Source organism: Artibeus jamaicensis, unplaced genomic scaffold (genome assembly GCF_021234435.1).
Source record: "Artibeus jamaicensis isolate MK-2021 breed Jamaican fruit bat unplaced genomic scaffold, CSHL_Jam_final contig_867, whole genome shotgun sequence".
Classification (NCBI taxonomy): domain Eukaryota; kingdom Metazoa; phylum Chordata; class Mammalia; order Chiroptera; family Phyllostomidae; genus Artibeus; species Artibeus jamaicensis.
The window spans coordinates 5,649,965-5,672,470 of record NW_026521995.1 but is presented as its reverse complement, the minus strand read 5'-3'; the positions used below and the strand labels follow the sequence as shown (position 1 = coordinate 5,672,470).

Sequence of the window (22,506 nt, the reverse complement as noted above, 5' to 3'; positions counted from 1 at the left end):
ATAAAGAAAAGCTTAAAGAAAGGAATTAAAATGCCCAGAGTGCGTCATTCACTACATAATTTTGCTGATCTTAGTATTTACTCTGGAATGAGTATTAAATCTAAACCATCCTATTTTTATGCAAATTCATGTTTTTATCACTGTAGATGACAGTCAGTAATACATTCTTTCCATTTCCCAAAACCTGATGAGAAAACAAAATTTTCCACACAAGGAAAAACACAAATCGGCCTTTCAAACAGCTATAACTTGAACCACTCACCCCTTGTCTTCTGTGGCAGGTCAATTATTATAAGCTCTTAATTTATTTTTCTGAATGATTTCTGCTGATCACAATTTTCCTCCAAATTATTCAGATGTGGGTAATGGTGACGCTGTTTGACCCATGCTCAGGAGGCTCGCACTGACCGCGCTAGGTGTGTCTGCCCTCACAGCCACGGGCTGCCTAACTTGACGCCCCCGTGCCCTTGGCAGCATCCACAAGGCACACTGCATGAGCTGGGGCCCAGCTGATATCTGTTCTCCTGGTTTGACCTCTGAAGAGCAGTGCTCAGCAACATCAGGCACATACCACCCTCGGCCACCCTCGCCACCTTACCTGGTCTCTCTGTCTTTGGGTATCGTAGCAGTGCTATAAGCAAACATTTGCTTCTCCACTAGAGGAGGACCAAGGTCCACAATTCCTGATAGTCCTGGAGTCCGTGGCTTTTCAATATACACCAAGGTGCCTGCCTCCTTTTTGTAGGCCTGGCGGCTGGGCGAGACCCGGTCAGGCTGCATGGTGTGAGGGGGTCCATGGGCATTATGATGAGCGTGCATGTCCATTCTCATGTCACCGACCCGGTGAGGAGAGGCAGGGGGTGTTTTGGAGCCCAGCGTAGGCAAGTGGCTGTCTGGATACTTCCTTGATTTCTGTCTGTACAGTGACTGCTCCATATGCATTTCCGCTTGCAAAGAAGGGTTGCAGTACGCACTCGCTGACCGGATTGCTGTGCGGTGATATGCAATGATGTGATCGGGGACATCCAGTGGGTGGCCGCCGTGGGAAGAGGCTATGCTCATCCTTCCTTCGTGATACAAGTAAGGATCAACATAGAAACCCTCATTTCGGTACATTGCAATGTTCTTGCCACTCATGTCTTCATCTGGCTTTACATCTCTTCTTTCCAAAATGGCGCTTGGGCTGGGTGAGATAGATCTGGAGACTGGCAGACTGGAGAGTCTGTCCCTGGGGATGGTGGCATTACCAGGAATAAGCATGGGGCGGGTGCCCCCATAAGGAATTCTGGATGGGGAGGGTGGCATGGAATGGGGGACAGGAGTGGAAGGCGGAGAATTTGGAATGGCATGGGGTAGATGAGCTGTGGATCCAGGTCGAGAGGAACCAGGGCCATCTCCTCTTGCATAAACAATTTCTCTCTGCATCTGAAAATAAGAAATGAGAAAATCTCCTTTGATATTCATGTTTTTAGAAGATTATATGTGACAGTGTGGCTTCCCTGATGCAGTAGGCTGAATAATGGCCTTTGTAAGATGTCCATACCCTAATCCCTGGATCCTGTAACTATGTTCCCTTACATAGCATAGGGACTTTGTAGATGGCCCCCTTTAAGAATGTTGAGGTGGGGAGATTATCCTGATAGGCTGATTGCTTCCCTTATATTTGACAGGGAAGCAGAGGGACATGTGATGACAGATACAGGGTCAGAGAAACACGAGAAGATGCTCCACCACTGACTTTGAAGATGGCGGAGGGGCTGTGTGCCAAAGAATGCAGGCAGCATTTAGAAGCATCTAGAAGCTGGAAAGGGCAAGAAAATGGATTCTCCCCTGGAGCCTCCAGAAGTGTGGCGCTGCCAACACGTTGATATTGGCCTGTGAAACCCATTCTGGACTTCTGATCTCCGCAACTGTAAGACAACGCATTTGTGGTGTTTTTAAGCCATTACATTTGTGGTGATTTGTTACCGCAGCCACAGGAGCAAAATGCACCTGATATAGAACTCAACGTTGTGGAAAAAAATAGTGCAGTGGTTTAAAATTTGAGGTCATAGCTTCTTAGAGACACTTAATAAATGTGTATCAAAAGCGCTAAAATTATGTTTTCTAAAACTTGTTCTGGGCATATTTTCTAGCATTGGCCCTGGAAAATAGTTAGCATCTTTCCCATCTTTCCAAGCTGGTATGATCTAGGGACATGGAAAAGGACATGCATGAGGAAAACCTGAAGGGAAGTTTCACTGATTCACCATCTCTTTACTTGAACTGAACCTATGAGAAACCAGGCTCTGAGAGGTTGGAAGGAAATACGAGGGGGTAAGGGGGAAACAGGAGGCAAGGGAGTGAAGAGGGAAGGGAATATCAGGAATGGAGGGGAGAAAGAATTCCGGCAGTACATGCCGTGGGGCTGCCATGTGATGACAAGAAGCCTGCTCGGATTGGCCACTGTAAGCCCAGTACTTCTTGCTCAGGCAGCAGTGACTTCTGGGCTGTGTCATTACCATTAGTTTAGGAGAGTGGGGACTCCCACAGGGTCTTCCATTAGCTCTCCTTTATAAGAAACAATGACTAAAATCAATGGCTCAAGAATCATAATTACAGAGATCAGATTGGTGGTTGCCACAGGCAGGGGGTGAGGGGTGGATGAAAGTGGTCAAAAGATATAAACAGGTGGTGGAAAGATATAAACTTGCAGTTATAATAACAAATTAAATAACAGCATGGTGACTATAGTTAATAATACTGTATAGTATATTTGCAAATTGCTAAGACGGTGATTTTAAAAGTTCTCAGTACAAGAAAGAAAGATTGTAACTATCTGAGGTAATGGATGTCAGCTAGACATTGTGGTGATCCTTCCTCAATATTTACATAGGTAGAATCACTATGTCCATCTGAAACTAGCACAATGCTGTATGTCAATTACATTTCAGTAAAAAAAGGAATCAAGTTAATGAGGAAAGGAAAAACTGATTTGCAATTACGCTGCTGTGTTTAGAAGAGGCAGAATAAAAATACACAAATTAATTCAGGATATGAATGTCTGATACTTTTTGTTTTGGTCAAAGCCCAGGAGGGTGATGATGCACACTGAGATTTTCCAAACGGATATAACGGAAGGGACTAACAGCCTTGGTTCCTCCCGAGACCACCCATTAATTTCATCTGTGCTGCCGCAGGAGCTCACGTTCCCCTCTGGGCTCCTGGGAGACGTGATAGACAGGGAGAGCATACGTGGTTGGGAGTAGGGGGATGACTAGGGGGAGGTGGGCTCAAATGGTTGAGAACTAAGATGAGCAGCTGAGAGCCCCATAGTGTGGGTGATGGAAAGAGAAGAAAATAGAGAGGCAACTGAAGAAGGCTGAAAATGAAGCAGAGCTGAATGCCCTGAATACATACCAATTTTTTATCTTATAAATTCATTCGATTGGTAAACAGTATTTATCAAGCACTCGCTGAGAACCAGGCATTATTTTAGCATACAGCTCTAAAGAGCCCCCAGTTCGCACCCTTAAGAGGGCGCTCTTGCGTACGTCTCTTAGATGAGAATGCGGGGAAGAGTGGTGGGACTCCCACGCTCCCTTGTTTTGTCTCTGGAAAAGATCCAGCAGTGCGGAAGCCCTGACCCAGGTGTTTTTTACACATAATGGAGGATTTCACAATAGGAATGAATAATAACAAAATGCAAGCAAGATGCAAATATGCCCGTAACAACTACAAGGAACCCTTCCAGGCTACCTTATCTAAGCATCATTGGATTGGCTCCTTAGCCCTATTGGTATTGGCGGGGAGCTACTGTTTCTGGAAACCCCAAAGTACACAGGCTCCTCACTTGCATATACAACTTTATTTCCACTCCCTCTACTTTCCAACACACACACACACACTCCTACCACCACCACAGGCTAATCGGTTGCCTGTCTAAACTGCATGTGGGGATATCCTCAAGCTGTCCTCATCCTGGGGACTCTCTCCCCATTTTCCAGTCCTCGTGGGTCCAAACAGAGGCTGAGAGTCAGGGTTGGGCTCCAGGTACTTCTGCTCCAAAGGCCAAGCTAGTCCTCTCTCAGCTCACTCACTTGACGCATTATGACTCAGTTGCTCAAGGGCCCTCCCAAAGTGTGATGTTATCACTGTGTGATAATGCTCCTAACCGTGTTCCAGAATGGTTGGAGCAGCCAAGTGTCAGAAATTTCCCAGCAGAACAACATGGATTGCCAGTAAATACCTTTCCTACTCTATCTGCCACAAGGCAGGCAGGGCTCAATAAAAAGAAATAACTACTAACTTGAAGTCTATAGACTTCTGGGCTGAGTCTGATGACAGTAACTCAGAAACTGAAGCTGCTTTTATATTCTAGGAACAATAACACATCTTCTGGTGATTTTGATGACTAATAAGAGCTGTTGATATAAAGTCTTTAAACAAATTGAAACAAAGAGTAAGGTCTGGCTCAGTGGTGAGCAAAGCAGACCTTACTGATCATCAAATACAAGGGGGACTGGCTCAGCCAGAAGGGTGTTTCTGGCCAAACTCCCCATGGGATCAGACCACACAACACAGTAATGAACCCAAACAAATGTAAGGATAAGTTTATCACATCGATTCAAACATGCCACGATGTGTAAAGTGTAACAGAGTGCTCAAGGTGCCTCAGGCGCAGCAAATGGGAGGTACTATTATCATTCTTCTTGATTCCAAAAATTAAAGGGGATTTCAAATGTCCAGAACCAATTTAAAACAAATAATAATCTGAACTGGGTTAGTCACTACTTCCTGTTCCTTTCCCTCCTGATCTGCCTTCAGGTTGTATCTTGATTTGGGAGATCCTGACCCCAATTAATACACACCAAATACAACACTCCCCATTTTATGGTAAGAGAGTAAAAAGAGACATCAAGATTCTGAGGAGTATAGAATTATCTAGAAAGTTAAAGAATATTAATAAAAGAAAAATGTAAATTTCATTTCATGAAAAGTTGAGTAAAATTTTTTTTAAAACAAAAAGATGGTCACATAGGTTGTTTTATTTTGTTTTTTGTTTTTCTTTTTCCTGCATAGGTATTTTAAAAACATGTTTGGTGAAGTGAAAACAATGGCTAGGATGTATATTCTATAACTAACTTTTAAAATAAAACATACAAAAATCATTACTTTCTTGATGTCATGTGTAGATGAGTTCAGAAAGAAATGTAATAATTAACAGTAATTCTAATATGCAGTGAATTTGTGTTGGGAATGTGGGTGATTAGTCAAATTATTTAACATTCAGTAGCCAGAATCACATGGGAACCAACCAACCAGAATGGGAACTCAGTCAGTGAGGATGGATCCTAGCCACAATCAGTATCATGTACCCGATGGTAATGCTGTGTATCACCCCTGCCTTGTTCGCGTCAAAATAATCTTGCCATCATCCAACAGGGCCACTGGAAAACTCATTGTCCACCTGAGTTAACCACAGTGCAGGTGAATACAAGCATTTAGCTGTGCCAGAACAGGTAGGTAATCTAAAGTAGAATGTTTCCATCAGCACAAGTGACTTAGAGGTTGGAAGCCTTTGGCAGAATTCTTACATTGGTTTGCCAAGTTATGACTGACTTTCCAAGACTGAATTCTAAAAAGAATCCTGATAATTTCATCCTTGGCTCTACAGAGAGCCCAAGGAGAGAATGACATGATGTTCCTATTATGTAGTGGGAAATGTTTTAAACTTACAACTAGAATGAACCCTTAAGACCAGATAACTAAAGGATACGGATCCACCAAAGGTAACTCACTCTCATGATGAGGCGGAAGGTATGGATGGGGAGATGAGAAGAGAGAATCCTTTTGAAGTCTTCAGTGTGATCTCTCATGAAGACTATTTATTGTTTTAAGAAAAAATAGATTTCACATACTGCAGGAAATACTCATTGTCTGATTCTATAATTCAGTGGCCCCCAACCTTTTGGCACCAGGGACCAGTCTTTGCATGGGGGAGGCGTTGGGGGAGGACAGAAGTCAGAGCTCAACCAGCTTCCCTCCAGGCAGGTTTCTAACAGGCCAGGGACAGGATCAGTCCTCAGCCAGGAGTTGGGGACCCCTGCTACAATTCACAGTCTTAAAAAATCCCAGCCTTTTGTTAGTGTTTTTTCAATGGAGGTGTCTTCCTAGAATCAGGCACCTACACAGTTAGTTTCCTTTCATTTCTTAACTTTTTTGGGGGCAAATGAGTAAAAAAATTGGCATTAAATACATACTGGGTTTTTCCTGCTCTAGTACTCAAAGTTAGTCCTTTTAGGAGAAAATTATATTAAACTTTAAAAGTAAAATAAATAAGCAAAACTCACACATATCCACACAGTTGCTATGCACCTTAATATACCTGAATCCCTTATTTTCCCACCAGAAAAGATTAGTGCCAGATTGGTGGCACCAATCTCTCCAACGCCACCAGGCTACTCTGTCATCTCACTTCTCTTCCTACATTAAACACACCTGAATATGTTATATCATTAGCCCTTTTGGTCCACAAAATTTTAACAGTAACATCTTTTTGTGAGCTCTAAACAATTTCATTTTACATCAGAAAAGAGAGGATCTACACACAAAAGTAAAGGTTGTTTTAACACCTTACCAGAATACAACACAGATATTCCCTTGCCTACACAATGGCCCAGAGAAAACATTCCTTTCTGTGCACCAGATACATTGGCAATGTATGGACAATGCAGTTCTCCATTGTTCATATGCTGTGTTGGGCACAGAATCTCCCTCTTTCCATCACTGCCCAAACCACCGCTGCCTCTGGGTTGAACCCTTCCAGTTCTTGTAAACAGCACAGTTTCTTCCAGAGCCCAGTACCATGGCCCCAGCTGAGGCTGTTGTCCCTGACCACAGCTCACAGCTCAATATGCTTTTTGGCCTGAACTTCTTAAGACCAGAAGAAATCTGGGGTAGTTTCAAATGAATTGCCCAAAGTTTGAGTTAGAAATCCTAACATATACCTATTGATATTTTACTTCCCCCAAACATTGTAAGTTAAAGCAACTATTACTCACTGAGAGGTTTCTTGAATATAGGATAAAATAGGATATAGGATAAAAGGAGGAAACATCATAAAATTGTTTCTGAAAAAAAAAATCCAGTATAAAAAATGTTTATCTTAAATCATTCTTGGAAACAGTCTTATGTAATTACGTCTTTTGTGGAATATTTAAAATACATATATTGTTTGCAGAAAGGAAATATTATGTACACTTTATTTTATTTCAAACCCCACCCTTTCAAGTCTAGAATTTATAAACATCCTATTCTATCAGACTACACAATGAAGTAACTGGACAAAACTGAAGAGGATTCTAATGAGACTCCCACCCACAAAGAATTAAAGCCACTTACTTTCTCTTAAGGAAATCACCTGCGTAACTAACGCCGTGAGAAATCACATTGGCTCAGCTCCCAATTACACGATTCCTTTGTTTGCTGCTTCATCTAAATCCTTAGTTCCACACTTGAATATTTTAGAGTTTTCAGAGAAAAAAAATCACAAAGAAATGTCCCCCAGCTTGAGTGTCTGTAACCAGTAAAGACCATCTTGTTGTGCTCAGTCGTCTAAAAAAAGCCGCCACGGGCATGGATAAAACGCCGTCCTCCCTGTGATAAGCCAATTTCTCCTCCCCTTGAAAATTAGTCACTAAATAACCTCAGCCCACATCCAACCACGGGCTACTGCACGGGTGACTCAGTCCTTCAACAATTGCTTACATGGAAAACACACACCAATGAACAAACTCTGAAAGACCTAGGTAAATGGGATAACAATGAAGGAAACATTACAAAATAGATTTAACTAAGGCAAACAGGATCATTAAAACCAGCAAACAACCAGCCACCAACAACAGAAACCATCAGAAAACTCAACATGTTAATTACCCTGAGGACCAACTCACAGGTCAGTACTCTGTGGAGAGAGGGTGCTACCAGCACCCCACACCTGGTCTGCTGCCAGACTTTGGAAGTCTCTGGTTTGGCTGCGGAAGGAAATGTGAGCCAATTCCCCTGGTTTATAACACCGGAGGGAAAAACTGAGGGAGGAGGCTGTCTGTCTACTCATTAACCAGACTGGTTTTACCAAGCTGAACTTTGGGTAGCAGCCATTAATCAGTCTTACACAGTGCTGGGCAGGCAACTGCAATCATTCTGGAAAACACACCTGAAAGGAGAGGAGAAGATAGATGGTGGCGGCCAAACACTTAAGCACAGAGGAAATTTGAGAAAGGAAACCAGAACCTTTCTGACCCGCCCTCTGCAAGATGGGGGAGAATGCCAGGGCAGTCTTCAGAGACTGCTGTGGGCAGCCGCTGCCAAGGCAGCTGTCATCTTCCAGGTGAATGGGCACAGGGATGAGTGTGTTCCCAACAAGAAGGGGCTTGTGCCGTGCTCTGCAGATGACAGTTAAAAACACACTGCTAACAGGAAAAGAGGCATTTCCGTAGCCCACAGGTAGACTGTGTCAGTCAGCCATGCTTTCCGAGTCCTCAGGGCCTGAGTGGAAGGGAAAGCTATCTGAGGGGCAATCTGGCAAAAAAGTAGTCACCCAGTGCTGGGCTGGAGGCCTCCCCAGCCTCAGGCAACATCCTGTGACCACGCTCCGGGCAGCCTGCACATTTTTCAGACATTTAAGGCTTTTAGAGGTTGTTGTTGCTGACCAAAAGCATTTCATGACGTCTCTCATGTTCAATTTCAGTCAGCAGTGCAGGTTTTCTCTAAAAAACTGTTTACTGCCATCGAGACGCTTTGTGGTTATTAAGGGAGGGAGAAAACAGAGCACATGACATCGCCACCCTCCTAAGATGTCTCATTAGAAACAATATTTGGATGAAGTGGTTGTTAGAGGTCAGACAAGAGAAGAAGGAATATGAAAACCCGTGTTTCGGTTTTTAATCTTAATCAGCTGGAGTTCGTTATTTCTCACCAGAGTATGGGAAGCGCACACCATCAGCCCCAGATGCATCTGGTGTACATTTGGCAGGTTTTGGTTCTTCAGTCCGACGTGAGCTTTCCAGGAAGGTGGAGGCAGGGGCTGCTCTCCCATGTCTGAGTAGGCCATGATTCCACCCCGTCGCATCCCTAAACACCCTGATTTTGGCACAAACCATCAGACTCTTGTACCAATTTTCCCATTGTTTATCTGCGCAGGGCTGCTTGTTAGAGGGAACAGATGTGAAGTGTCTGGGTCGTGTCCCCTTCCCAGGGAAACAGAAGCTCTCAGCTCACCTCTGTTTGGCTGAGTGCATCATGCCACACTCAACATATTCATCATGTCAGCTCTTTTAGAAAGAGGTGGCTTCTGTTGACCCTGATACCAGGTAAGCAGAAGGTGCAGGTGAGAGAAGATCTGGTTCACCTCTCCCTCTCTTCCTTCCTGTTAGGTTCAGAACCATTTCTTTTTACTTTCAAAATGATCCCGAGTACTGTCTGCAGAGTACATGCAGCTCCATCATTACCAGAGCAGTAATTCACTGTCAGAGTTTGAATGCCTGCTAATTCTATGGTGAATCCAGATGAGTTCAATGCCCTCTAATACGAAGCGTGCAGCTCACCCAACAGAAAGAGGAGACAGTCAATATCCTAAGTGGATATTGGGGAACAGGTAAGCTGATTTCCTGAACACTATCCTGGTGCCATGCAGACCTTGGCTCCAGCTAAGTGGTGACTGCTCTCCAGAGGAGGGGTTCTTTGGGCTAGGTCACCACAACTCCACCGCTAACACCCTATGCTCTGGCTTCCTGATGTCGCCAGACCCTCCTCAGTAGAACCATCCTTGGATGCTGAAGCCTCTGTGAACCTGCTCTTCCCAGCCAGGTAGACAGTCCTACTCTTCATTCTCCCTCTTCCTTTAACTCACTGACTGGCCCTTTAGTGAAGTGGAAGCAATGCATGTCTTTTGAGTTACTATTAAGCAAGAACATGCCAGAAAATTCAGCATTACCTCAACAGGAAATACTTTTTATGCTCTGGTAAGGTTGAGAATCTCAAGAAATTTATTTCTATTTCCCTCTTCTTATTATTCATTTCTTTATTAGCTTCAACAAAATCACATATGCTAAAAGAAAATCTAAAACATGCTTATCAACATGAAAATGATATTGTGATGGGAACTGATCATGATGTTAAAAATTTTTCAAGTTCATCTTGTTTACACCAATAAAATTGGAAAGATGGTCATTTGTAAGGTCTTAGCAAATTTATTAATATTTCGTATGATCATAAATGGACTGTTGCCCAGATAAGAAACAGACTGTTGCCAAAATTATTTAATTCTTGGGAAAGAGATGGTCCTGTCAATGGTTAGCTTGTGGCTATATTTAAGGTAATCATTATTTGCACAAATATTTTGACACAGGGGACTCTGCTGGGCCTTCCAGTACCAGATCTGACTTACTTAGTATTTTGTCCAATTGTGATTAAAGATTTCAGTCTGGAACACAGTAAAGAAGTAACGTTAAGTAAATCACTTAACTTCCACAACCAGTGACTGTAGGACAAAAGAAAATTGTTCTTGCACTGAGACTCAATCTTCTGTTGGGATACTCTTGCATTTTCCAGGCCAAGGACAACCTTCTTTTGTACCTAAAATAGTTGCAGTTTGTAAAATGATATCTTCTTTCCACCACTTGCAACAGATGGTGAAAATAGCTTTCTCATGAGTTATCCCCGTCTCTGCACATCACCCATTTCCCGGATGGACACTGTTCTTTTAAATGGGAGTCCCTTTTGGTGTTCTAGACTTGTTGCTAGTAGCAGTTCATCTCTTTCACTCAAACATAACTTTCAGTTCCTTAGACTGTATTTTTCTTTTTATGACAGTTCTCTAAACTCCTATTTAACTTGTCAACATTCATTCTGCAATATATAACATATTGCTTATTTATTTATAACATTTCTTATTCTACAATACAAAGGACTTATTTGTTCCCCTCAACACACACACACAAACACACACAAACAATAACATTCAGCAGTTTACAGCTTGCACAGCACTTTCAATTGTGATTTCATTTCATGGGCCTCAGAAATGCGAAGTTTAGGTTTACTGCCCCCACCTAAATGGGTAGGAAATGGACACGTTAGGAGGTGAGAACGTTGCTTAAGATCCTATCACCACTAAGGAGTGAGGCAGTGAGAACGCCATCTCCAGCCAGGCCACAGTGTCACTGCTCCTTTTGTGTTTAAACACGTCCTCCAGGACAGTGGGAGCTGCTCTGAATCGTGTCCCCTAGTCCTCCCTACTGGGATCACTGAGGGTTTATCTGAGTTTGGCACTTCTGTGTGCAGCATGGTGAACTCTGTGAGAGAAGCACCTCATTCACTTCACTCACAGGTTGAGGTTTTCATGGCAAAGGAAAGAATAACTGGGACACTGTGAGCTTAGGATCTAATTACCTAGGTACTTTCTTGACATACCAGTAGGTTTAATCATCTTGCCTCAAAATTACCTATATTAGTTACATTATTAATTATATATTCTATTTAACTAATATACATATGGTTATATATTATACTTACATATACTTATATATTAGTAATTATCACTATATAAATATTTCATCACTAGTGATACATGTAAGTATGTATATATACACATAGATGTTTTTATTAGTTACAGACACCAAATTACTTGTGGGATAAAATATCTGGGCTTTATCTGTTAACACTTGTCATCATTATGATCGCAGTCCTGCTACGGGGTGACATTCCTGGGACTACACCTCTCAGAGATGCTGAACCACTACAGAGCCATTACATCTCTGTAACAGTGCCCACTGTCCTTCTTACCTGGCATTATTAGGGAAAGTGATCAGGTTGATTATAAGGAAAAAGTTGAAACTCCCAGTCAGGATGATGGTGTAGGTAAACATGGTTTGCCTCCTTGCACAACCACATCAAAATCACAACTAAACTATAGAATAACCATCATTCAGAATCATCAGAAATCAAGCTGAATGGAAGTCCAACAACTAGAGAATTAAAGAAGAAACCACACTGAGACTGGGAGGAAGGGAGGGGTCGGAGATGTGAAACAGGCTGGTTCCACACCCATGTGTGATGGATAAAAATCAGGAGGGGTATCTCAGGAATGAGGGGTCTCAACCCAGCACAAGACCCCCTCCAGCCCAGGTTTCCAGTGCCAGGAGGATCAGTCCCCATAACCTCTGGTTGTAAAAACCAGTTGGGACTGAGTCTGTCTGAGACAAAAACTGCTAGAATCTCAGGCAGTTACTCTTAAAGAGCCCACCCATACACAGACTTATTCAGACTCACTCCCTCTGATCTCCAGCACAGAAGCAGCAGATTGAAAGGCACCAGGGACATCCTGGGGGGAACTGAATTGGCCAACATCGGGGCAAGAGCTGGGGAACAAAAGTACTGGCAGAGGACACTTCCTCTTACGAGCCCTCACCTGACCAGAGCCACAGAGCCAGCGGGTAGTTGCCATACCTAAGACTCTACCACCCTGGCTCACACTGTTCCCCTGACTCTGGTGATTCCCTGAAGTCCTGCCCCACCCAACTTTCAGACCTGTTCAAGCTGTTTCCAGGGGCTTTTCCGTGCAAATAGCTTGTCTTGGCCCTTGCTTCAGATTTTCCTAAATTCTCTCAAACAAGCAGTATCTGGCTTCAGCGAGCCCAATACTCCTCTCTACGTTGCCTCAGGCCCAGCACTAGCAGCAGCTGGCCCTGGTTCACAGCTTGGCCTCGCATAGTCACCTCCAAGCCTAGCATAAGTAGCAGCCATCTGCAGATCACTTTTTGGTTTAGTTTATGCTGTGTGACCCCGGACAGAATAGAGTCAGTAGCTATCCTTGGACATGCAAACAGCAATCAAATCTCAACTACAACAGGAGGGTGTACATAGCCCACATGGTGGGTGCATCTTGAGTACCCGGCTTGGACAATAGGTGAGGGCTGTGCCACTGGACCCCGCAAGACACTTCCTATATTAGGTCACTCTACCAAGTCTGGGAGATGTAGTAGCAGCTCTACCTAATACAAAGATATAAACATGAGGAGGATGCTAAAATGAAGAGGCAAAGAAACAAGGCCCAAATGAAAGAACAGAACAAAACTCCAAAAAAAGAACCAAACAAAATGGAGACAAGAAATGCACTAGGTGCAGAGTTCAAAACACTGGTTATGATGCTCAATGAACTAACTGAGAACTGGAGCCAAGAATCAAATCAGCAATTTGGAATATAAGAAAGCAAGAAAAAAAAAGTAATCAGAACAGCAAGGAGAAAAAAGAATAACAACAAATAAGGATAGTGTAAGGAGCCTCTGGGACAACTTCAAGCACACCAACATTTATATCATGGGGGTGCCAGAAGGAGAAGAGAGACAACAAGAAATTGGAAACTTATTTGAAAAAATAATGACAGAAAACTTCCCTAACTTGATGAAGGAAATAAATATATGAGTCCAGGAAATAAACAGAAAGTCCCAAATAATATGGATGCAAAGAGGCCCACACCAAGACACATAATAATTAATATGCCAAAGGTTAAAGACAAGGAGAAAATCCTAAAGCACCAAGAGAAAAGCAGTTAATTACCTTCAAGGGAATCCCCATAAGACTGTCAACTGATTTCTCAAAAGAAACTTTGCAGACTAGAAAGGATTGGAAAGAAGTATTCAAAGTCACGAAAAGAAAGGACCTACAACCAAGAGAACCCAGCAAAGCTATTCTTTAGAATTGAAGGACAGATAAAGAGCTTCCCAAACAAGAAAAAGCTAGAGTTCATCCTCATGAAATCAGTACTATATGAAATGTCAAAGGGATTTATGTAAGAAAAAGAAGATAAAAAATATGAACAATAAAATGGCAATAAATACATGTCTATCAACAATTGAACCTAACTAAACAAACAAGCAGAACAGAAACAGAATCATAATACAAAGAACATTTTGATGGTTGCCAGATGGTAGAGGGTCAGGGGAATGGGCAAAAAGGTGAAGGGATTAAGAAGTACATATTGGTAGTTACAGAATAGTCATGAGGATGTAAAGTTCAGCATAGGGAATAGAGTAGCCAAAGAACATACATGCGTGACCCATGAAAATGGACATCAGTGTAAGTATTGCCTGAGGGAGTGGAGGAGAGTTGGGTGGAGAGTGTAAAAGGGAGAGAAATTAGGACAACTGTAATAGCATAAGCAATAAAATATAATTTAAGAAATCAAAATAAAAAGTTGATATAAAATTATTTAGCTTTAGGATAATCATCACAATGTAAGACTTTAAAAATATGTAGTAGGTTGATGATATATCCTCAGCATATCTAAAGTTAAATAATAATTTGATGATGATCTATATAATTTTATGATCTACAACTACTTAGAAACGTAGATATTTCTTCAGAGACTGTTGCAGAATATGGTAGTAAACATTGATGAATGGTAGATGCCAAGGTGGAAAACAAATGGTCCTTTACTCATGGCCTGTCACTGTCCTCTCACAATGCAGCCACTCAGATCTCAAGACTTCCCTTGGATCGTCTCATCAAACCCTTGCTCATGCTTTAAGCAGCCTCAGCTTCTAAACACCAAGGATTTCCAGTAGGTTTAACCCCTTCAGGTTGGCTCCTTGTCTTTTCTGCACATCTCCTCCTCCTCTCCTCAGAGCCTTTCAAAAAAACAACTCTGTGGGCCTGGGTTAAAATAATGGCCCTTCTATTGCAATCACCCCATTGCCTGCATTCTGCTCTGTTTTTATATCAGTGGCAGTAGGATATGTGCCAGTTCTAATACCAAGTAATAGAACACACACGCAACACATAGTAAGCTCCGTTGGCAGAACCCATTTTAAATGAAATTTTATGGATGGTTTCTGATGAAAGATTTTTCAGTTGTGCCATTATTTTGATCCTTGGCTGAACAAATTAGCCGATGTGTCAAGAAAAGGAAGGGTTGTGTGAGGGAAGAGCTCCAGAGGATATCAGTGAAGGACAATAATTCAACAAATCCACCCAGTTCCATTTTCCTTCAAAATAAGCATGAAAAAACAATGATGGAGATCCAGATCAAAACAGTTCTTGTGCCAAGTCTTCCTGGGTTCAGAAGAGACACTCACTTTCCTCTTTACAGCAAGTTTTGAAGCCAAAAGAAGTTCCATGGGTATCCCAGATGTATTGAATTAGTGAACTGGGAAGAGTTGTATAAGATTGAGAATAGATATCATTTGTTCTATAATTATATAAGGTCATGAACTTTCCCAGTTTTCATTAGTTATAAAAGTATTTAAAGGGTTCCATGTTTATGAATTAAATAAATATACTTTTGAAAATCCATTTGTTCCCCTTGAGTTTTGTTGGAGTCTGTGGCAGAAAGCACAAGGATACCTGCTAGTCTGGATCAGATGAGTGGCTCCGATGCCCCCATTCAAGGTGTCTGTTTGCAGTCAATGCAGCATCATGAAGTGGGACAAACACTAAACAGGGAATCATGGAACCTGCACTCTGGTCAACATCAGGTTACCATCAGGTTTTCAACTATAAACAAGAAGTCTGATCTAGACTGTCTCTGAGGCCCATTCCAACTATAACATTCTGTGGGGTCACAGAATACTTATTGAGTAGCCACTATACATGCAAAGCCCAGAGTTAGGCTGATGACAAAAACAATCTGTAAGACGTAATTCCAACCTTTGACAAACTAACATTCTAGTAATAAAAAAATGAGGCAGCCCTGGCTGGTGTAGCTCAGTGGATTGAGCGCGGGCCTGCGAACCACACGATCGCGGTTCGATTCCCAGTCAGGGCACATGCCTGGGTTGCAGGCCGGTTCCCTGCAGGCCAGTTCCCAGCAGGGGATGCACAAAAGGCAACCATACATTGATGTTTCTCTCCCTCTCTCCTTCCCCCACTTCCCCTCTAAAGATAAATAAATAATAAAATATAAAAAAAAAAATGAGGCATATACATGAATATTCAAAATAAGACAAAGCAAGGATACTTTGGCAATTAACAAATGAATGCCATAGTCAAACACTTGTGGAATCTATAGCAGAGTAATATTCTTCTGGCCAGAAGAGTTGAGGAACACTTTTCTGAAGAGGTGAGATTCAAGTGAATCTGTACATAATGAGGAGAATTTCAATAGGTAAGAAAGAGTTTCCTCTCTTAGGCATTCAAGGCAGGGAACAAGGCTCTGTCAGAGACGAGAAGTGGGAAGTGCCAAGCACCTTGGGGCAATGGGGTGACCTCTGACCCAATCACTAAGCTACTCTGGGGCAGTGGTTCTCTAACTTGAGCATACATCAGGAGGGTTTGCTCAAACACAGAGCAATGGGCTCCACCTCCAATGTCTGATTTAGCAGGTCTAGGTGGGGCCCAGGAATCTGTATTTCTATATAAGCCCCCAGGTTGTGCTGACCTGATGGTCCAGGAACCACACTTTGAGAATCACTTCTCTAAGGATTTGAGGGAAGGGAGAAGCTCACATCAAAATCTCCATTCAACTGTGGGCCTAGTTAAATCCTACTTTAGAAAGCCGACCTTACTAAACTTTGGATGGTAATCATAATTACCTATAATTTCTTTATTTGTACATATTTGCAACAAAACTTGCTAGAAGATGGAAAGAGGGAAGGGAAACTCATATTTTTGGATACTTCCTGTTTGCCAAATGCTTTCCAGAATTTCCTCATTTAATTCCCAGCTCGTTCCCACCTGGTAAATATTATAATTCACATTTTACAGATGAAGGAACTGGGGCATAGAGGCTTCAAATATCTTACCCAAAGTCAAGGGACAGGGCAGGGATCTATGAAGGGCAGAACACTCTTGCACTCTAGTGTTAAGAAGTCAGAATAGAGGCCTGACCTTTCTTGAGCACTCTTCAAAGGAGGGGAATAATAAGACCAATATTATTTCTGTCTATAATCAGGTCCAGAAATATCTGACCAGAGTCACCCATATTGAATGCTGCAGGAGGTACAAGAGAAGTAGAGCAGACCATACCATATTACTGTTATCTACAAATTTGGGAGAAACTGCCTTCCTAGTCCCACAATAATGCTCCATTTCAAAGAAATACCTCTGTGTTATCAGTTCAAATATCAAGTCAGCCAGCCAGCCAGCCAGCGGACAAGTCTCAGCTCAGAAATCTGAGCTGGTCAGCAAAATCACTGCTTCTCCTTATTTGGGTAAATAACAGCCTCAAAAACAGCCAGTTTGGGAGTCATGCATACCCTGAGGCCTGGTTGGCAAGCTTCTCACCAGCCCTGCCTTCCCATGCAGTGTCCATCAACCAATCACTGCTTCCCCACAGGTTCCCGTACTGCCAGGAGCCTCCTCTTCAGAGACAAGATCTGTGTCCCTGCATCCTAATAACAAACTGCCAGGACTTTGAGCATTCCTGAATGGGAGGAGGAGCTCATGAGAAAAAAGACAGCTACTGGTTCAGTGACTCTATGTAAATAAGTCTCACTCCATATGAGAAAATGCCCACATTCAGCACAGGGGCAGCCACGGTCTAGTTGCTTCCCTCAAACACTGTCCCTGACAGGAAAGAATCCTCTGTCACACAAGAAGTGATGCATGAGAAGAAAATGCTTTGGAACCTGTGAAGCCACCTGTGAAAGTTCATGACCAGCAGCAACGACTTTCAAATCCCTGCAAAGAGAAACAAGCTCCAGGCTGACTCCAAAGTAGTTCATCTTCCTCCACTGTCCAACCCAACCTCCAGCCTTTTTTTCTTCTTTATATTATCCTTTCTTTTACTTTTCTCCCCCTCTTTGACAAGCAATAATGGGGCACAATTTCTCCCAGAGGGGACAGGGATATATGGGGTCAATAAACAGACAAAAGAAGTTTCTTAAAATTAGGGCAGGGAGGCAATGGCTTGATGCCAATGACCCTCAGCTCTCAAGTTCTCCTTCACTGTATTGAAGTCCACAAAGTAGTTTCCAATTTTTAAAAAGGGTTTGATCGTCCTCTCCCTTCAGTATGCCTCCCCACCTTGTGCCCAAGGAAGGCAGTAGGGTGTTGTGGGATGAGCACTGGATGATGAATGAAAGGTGTGGGTTCTGCTGAGGATCTCCTGGCTGTGGTCTCTTGGCCGTGACTGTGGTCCTGACACTGAACTTTTCTGAGGCTCTGGTTCAGGTGCTAAGTTGGTTTAGGGATATTCTATACTTACCCTTCTCGTGCTGTGAATATCACATAAGCTAAATTTTTCTTACATTAATTTATATGCAGAAAAGTATGATCAACATGTGTTATTAAAATCACCAACAAACATTCATGGGCTTACTCAATGAACTGTGAGAGTAAAACAAATAGAATGAACAATATCCACTTTAATATTATAGTCACAGGAGGAAGAAGAGAATGACACATTATCTTTTTGAGATATAAGAGCTCATGAAAGAATGAAGATTCTGAATATAGCCTGTGTAATAACACCATGCTGTATAATATTTCAAAGCATCATTCTTGAGAAAAAAGACCAATTATATGTCATGGACTCATATTCAGGAAGGTGCTTTTACTCATCCTCACTCCCAAATGAATTGGCAATAGTGAACCTAGATCAGGTAGATAAAAGACTGTCCATCCACTTCATACTGTTATGACAAGTATGTTCAAATATCAATTATTTATAAAAATTATGAGATGAATAATTATCCACATTTCCTTCCCTTCCCAGTTTATCATCCACCAGAACCTCTCTTTGGGAATGAAAAGAGAATCTGTGTCATCATTTACTTGTGGAGAAAAGTTTTGCTTAGCTCTGGCCAGGTAGCTCATTCGGTTGAAGTATTGTCCCATACAAAAGATTGTGGGTTCTCTCTCTCTCCCTCCCTCCCTTCCTTTCTTTCTAGTATCAATAATTACATTCTCAGGTAAAGAAAAAAATAAGAAGTATTTAAAAAGTTTTGGCTGGTGAGGAGAATCCGAACCAATTAGCTAAACACAAGCTTTTGAATGCTCTCAGAATTACAACTCTATTGTTCATTCTGGTCCTGCCCCATATTTGTATCAAAAATAATGATCTGAGTGCTTTAGCTCTTGGTAGAAAAAACATTTGTCTGTGATATAGCTAAAAATATTTTTGGGTTTTTTCTGGGGTATGGGTGTGTAGTGATGTATAGTGATTTAATGGAAATGTATAAGTGTTTTGTTTTGAACATATATGCTAAGACAGCTTTGCACATTTATTCACTGTATCTACTTTAAAAAATAAAAATATTTGGTAGTTTTTGTATTAACATGTATTATGTATATGAGAACAATTCTGTAGATCAAAATTCTCTGCGAAAATTAAAAATATCAAAATACCACATCTGACTCATTGTTATGCTGTGGTCACAAAGAAATACTGAATAGAAACTTATTAGCATTTCATTAAATTTCTTCAGATCATTGTTACAAATAATAAAAATACAGACATTTTAAAACAACATATTTCAGTCTTAAAATGGTCATATTAACATAATTACAGCCTTAGGTTGCCAACAGTGGCACGTTTCTCATTTTCATGAGAATACAGAGGTTCTCCCAGATCTCAAGCTAATAGGCTCCTTGGTCTAAATATATACAGTAAAATCTGCAACAAATTTTTGAAGCATTAAGATCTGAACCCTGGAGACATCTAGTGAGTAGTTTGCACTGCAGTGGAGCAGATTTGTTTTGTTGTGTTTTGTTTTGCAGTGACACAGCTGCTAGGAAATATATTTTTAGATTTGCTTTTAAAGCAAGCAAAAATGGCATCCACTTTGTGGAAATGCATCTAGAATGTTCCCTCAGTCCCTATAGTAATGGGTCAACCACCTACAGAATGTTCTATTCAGTTGCCTTCCTTCTTGGAAGTGAGGAAAAAAAGAACAAAAATACCCCAAAACAGCAGCACTAGACACTCATCTTAGATACAGCCCTTGGAGCCTGACTGGGACACCTCACCCTTCAGAGGTGTGTTTCAGAAAAAACCACGTGCTGGAGTTTAAGCCCTGTAGATCAGGCCCCTGGTATTTCCGAGTCACCTCATCATTGACATTATTACGATTTCTTACTGCTGTTTGGGTTTTTCTCTGGCAGCTCTTCCTACTATGTCAAGAGCAAATGAAAAGAGATAGGTTCAAAGAGTTAAATCAGAACAAGGGCAAGCATGACCTTTGAGTTCACACAGAAAGAAGAAAATAAAAAGAAAGAAATCAACTACTTGTGTCAATCAACCGAGTGAAACAATTTCCTGTATTTCAGAAATAAGGAGTGTGTTAGTGCTTCCTGAACAATAAGAATGGTCCCCTGGCTTAAATGACATACTGGGTATTCATGTCTTCCATCAGGAGAGGACTTATGTAAATAAATCTGCACAGAAAATGATTGAGCTAACAGCTCCTCTTTTGTGCCAAATAACAAGATGCCAAAGGTCTTGAGAACTCTTAAACAAGAATTCGATTTGACGCTAACATCTGAAAATGGTTCATTTTTTCAACTGTATGATCTTTAATGTTTTTCTCTGTTCCCTCCATGAACACCCTACTTGGGCTTTGTCATAAGCCTTGGTTTCTATACTTCACTCAGTAACATGATATTGTCACTGTTTCTGCCATACTAAATGTACTATTATGCTTTTCTTTAAGTCATTTTTAGATGGACTTTTTACTTAGTTGTGATAAAGCAATAATAATAACTTTCAAGTTCTTGGTAGTACTTATCTTTCCAATACTCATTAAAACACTAATTATTAAAAATTTAAAAACCTGTTTCTCTATGTGCCAATTAAAACCACTGACTGCAAGTGAAAAAGTTTTTAATGTACTTTGAATAGAAAAACATTAAAGTTTCAAATAGAGTTATGATAGGACCCATTTGCCTTAGCAAAGAGGCTGACTTTTGAAAATAACATCATAGCACCGTATCACCCTTTTAAGCCAATATTGTTTTACTCAAAGTATCTCATAATTTGAAGCAGCTGCTGTTTTTCAGTTGACTTGATGGCTTATTCTCCTTTAATAAAATATTGAATAATATAAATCTGGTTAGTTCAAATGAGGGACATCTGTAATAGTGTCAACAATAAAGAATTTTTGTAAACAAAAATAAAATATAAAAAAACAAAACAAAACCCAATCCATTTATTTTTGGTCCAGACCCATGCATTTCTAATTAGTGCGCTCTGGCCACACAACGATGTTGTGCTGCCATTTGATGGTACATGAACCCTGGCTACATTCGACTACAACAGTGGATGGCTGAGAACTCACACGCACAACGCTTGCCTAAATCAATCAAGAAACAAACCTGGAGAGGGTGAGAAGAAAAACAGAGAGGCTCTGGAAATGAACAAAGGGCTGGTGTGAAGGGCCAGAGGGCCTGGGCCCCAGCCTTGTTTTTGGCATTTGTTTATTTTATAGTCTTAACAAAGTCACAACAATCATGGGAGGCCTCTTGAGTCGCCACTGACAGGGGGAAGGGTTATAAGAGATGATGGCATAAGACCTTGCCACCTCTAAAACCCTGATTCCAAATAAGCCAGGCCTGTTTCTTGAGAGAACATCAATGACACTGGTCAGGTACATTTCCTAGTCACAAATCTACAGTAGCCAGCTCCAGACCCTCAGGAGCAGATGGGGTCACTCATGCAATTCACGCGCAAGCAAAGGGACCATCGACCCCAAGGGAGAGGGCAGGGCTTACCACGAGGCGACATGTCTCTTAAAAACACTTTTTTCCTCCTCAAAATATGAACGTGTGTTTTCACCCAAATGTACATAAAAGTGACACATGCTCACCCGAGGAACTTTAGAAGCAGCATGAGGAAAAGAATGGTTACCTGGAAGCCCTCTGCAGGGCAGGGTCTTGGGCCTGAGGGAGCCTGTGCCGACAGAGTTGGAAACAAACTCCTGTAGTTCAAGCTGTCCTGAGGGGGGCTCACAGAGGAGACTACAACAAAACCCCAGGGAGAAAACGCAGGTAGGTGGCTAGGGGTACAACCTGAAAATACCAGGACATGTGATCCCAGCCAAAGGCAGTTTCTGCTGACATTTATATTTGTAAGAGCCAGGAAAAGGGATGTGGCTTGGAAATCAAAAGGCTGAGGGCATGGCATAAACTTTTCCTGAACTTTCTAGCAAGGCACAGAGCTCTTAGGAGAGTTCACCCCAGTAGCTGCCGAAGGAGGAGGAAGGTCCTGTTGCAGTCACCTTTCAATTGTGTTGGTTGTTTAGCCCGGCCCCAGATCTTATGCAGAAATGGGGTTGTAAAAAAAGTTGCTTTGATTCTTTAAGCCCAAGTGCAGTGCTGTGACCAGCAGCCTTATCCCCTCTGGATGCTGTTGGCAGTCATTACTTTGCATCACGAATCACCAGGAGATTTTTGCGGCTAAGTGGATGTCTCAGTCTTCAGGAGAGGGTGAGGAAAGCAACAGCCCCTGCTCTGAGATGGCTCTGCTAGCTGTCCTGACCCCAGAACCCTCCACCTTCAATGTTCTTTAACATTCTTCCTGCCTGCCTTTTGCAA

At 41.9% G+C, this 22,506-nt stretch overlaps 1 protein-coding gene across 16 annotated transcripts in view; it reads right to left on the bottom strand.

The window, feature by feature from the left end:
• KIAA1217 (KIAA1217 ortholog) overlaps positions 1-22,506 on the bottom strand; it is a 316,988-nt gene that overhangs the window by 65,025 nt on the left and 229,457 nt on the right. For 14 of the 16 annotated variants that reach the window (XM_053654767.1, XM_053654780.1, XM_053654769.1 and 11 more), the window contains one exon: positions 599-1,425. In XM_053654767.1, coding sequence (XP_053510742.1) covers positions 599-1,425 — 827 coding nt within the window. Of the gene's footprint in view, positions 1-598; positions 1,426-7,383; positions 7,842-7,934; positions 8,132-22,506 lie in introns of those variants that run through there. The other 2 variants (XM_053654777.1, XM_053654776.1) reach the window with 2 other exon arrangements.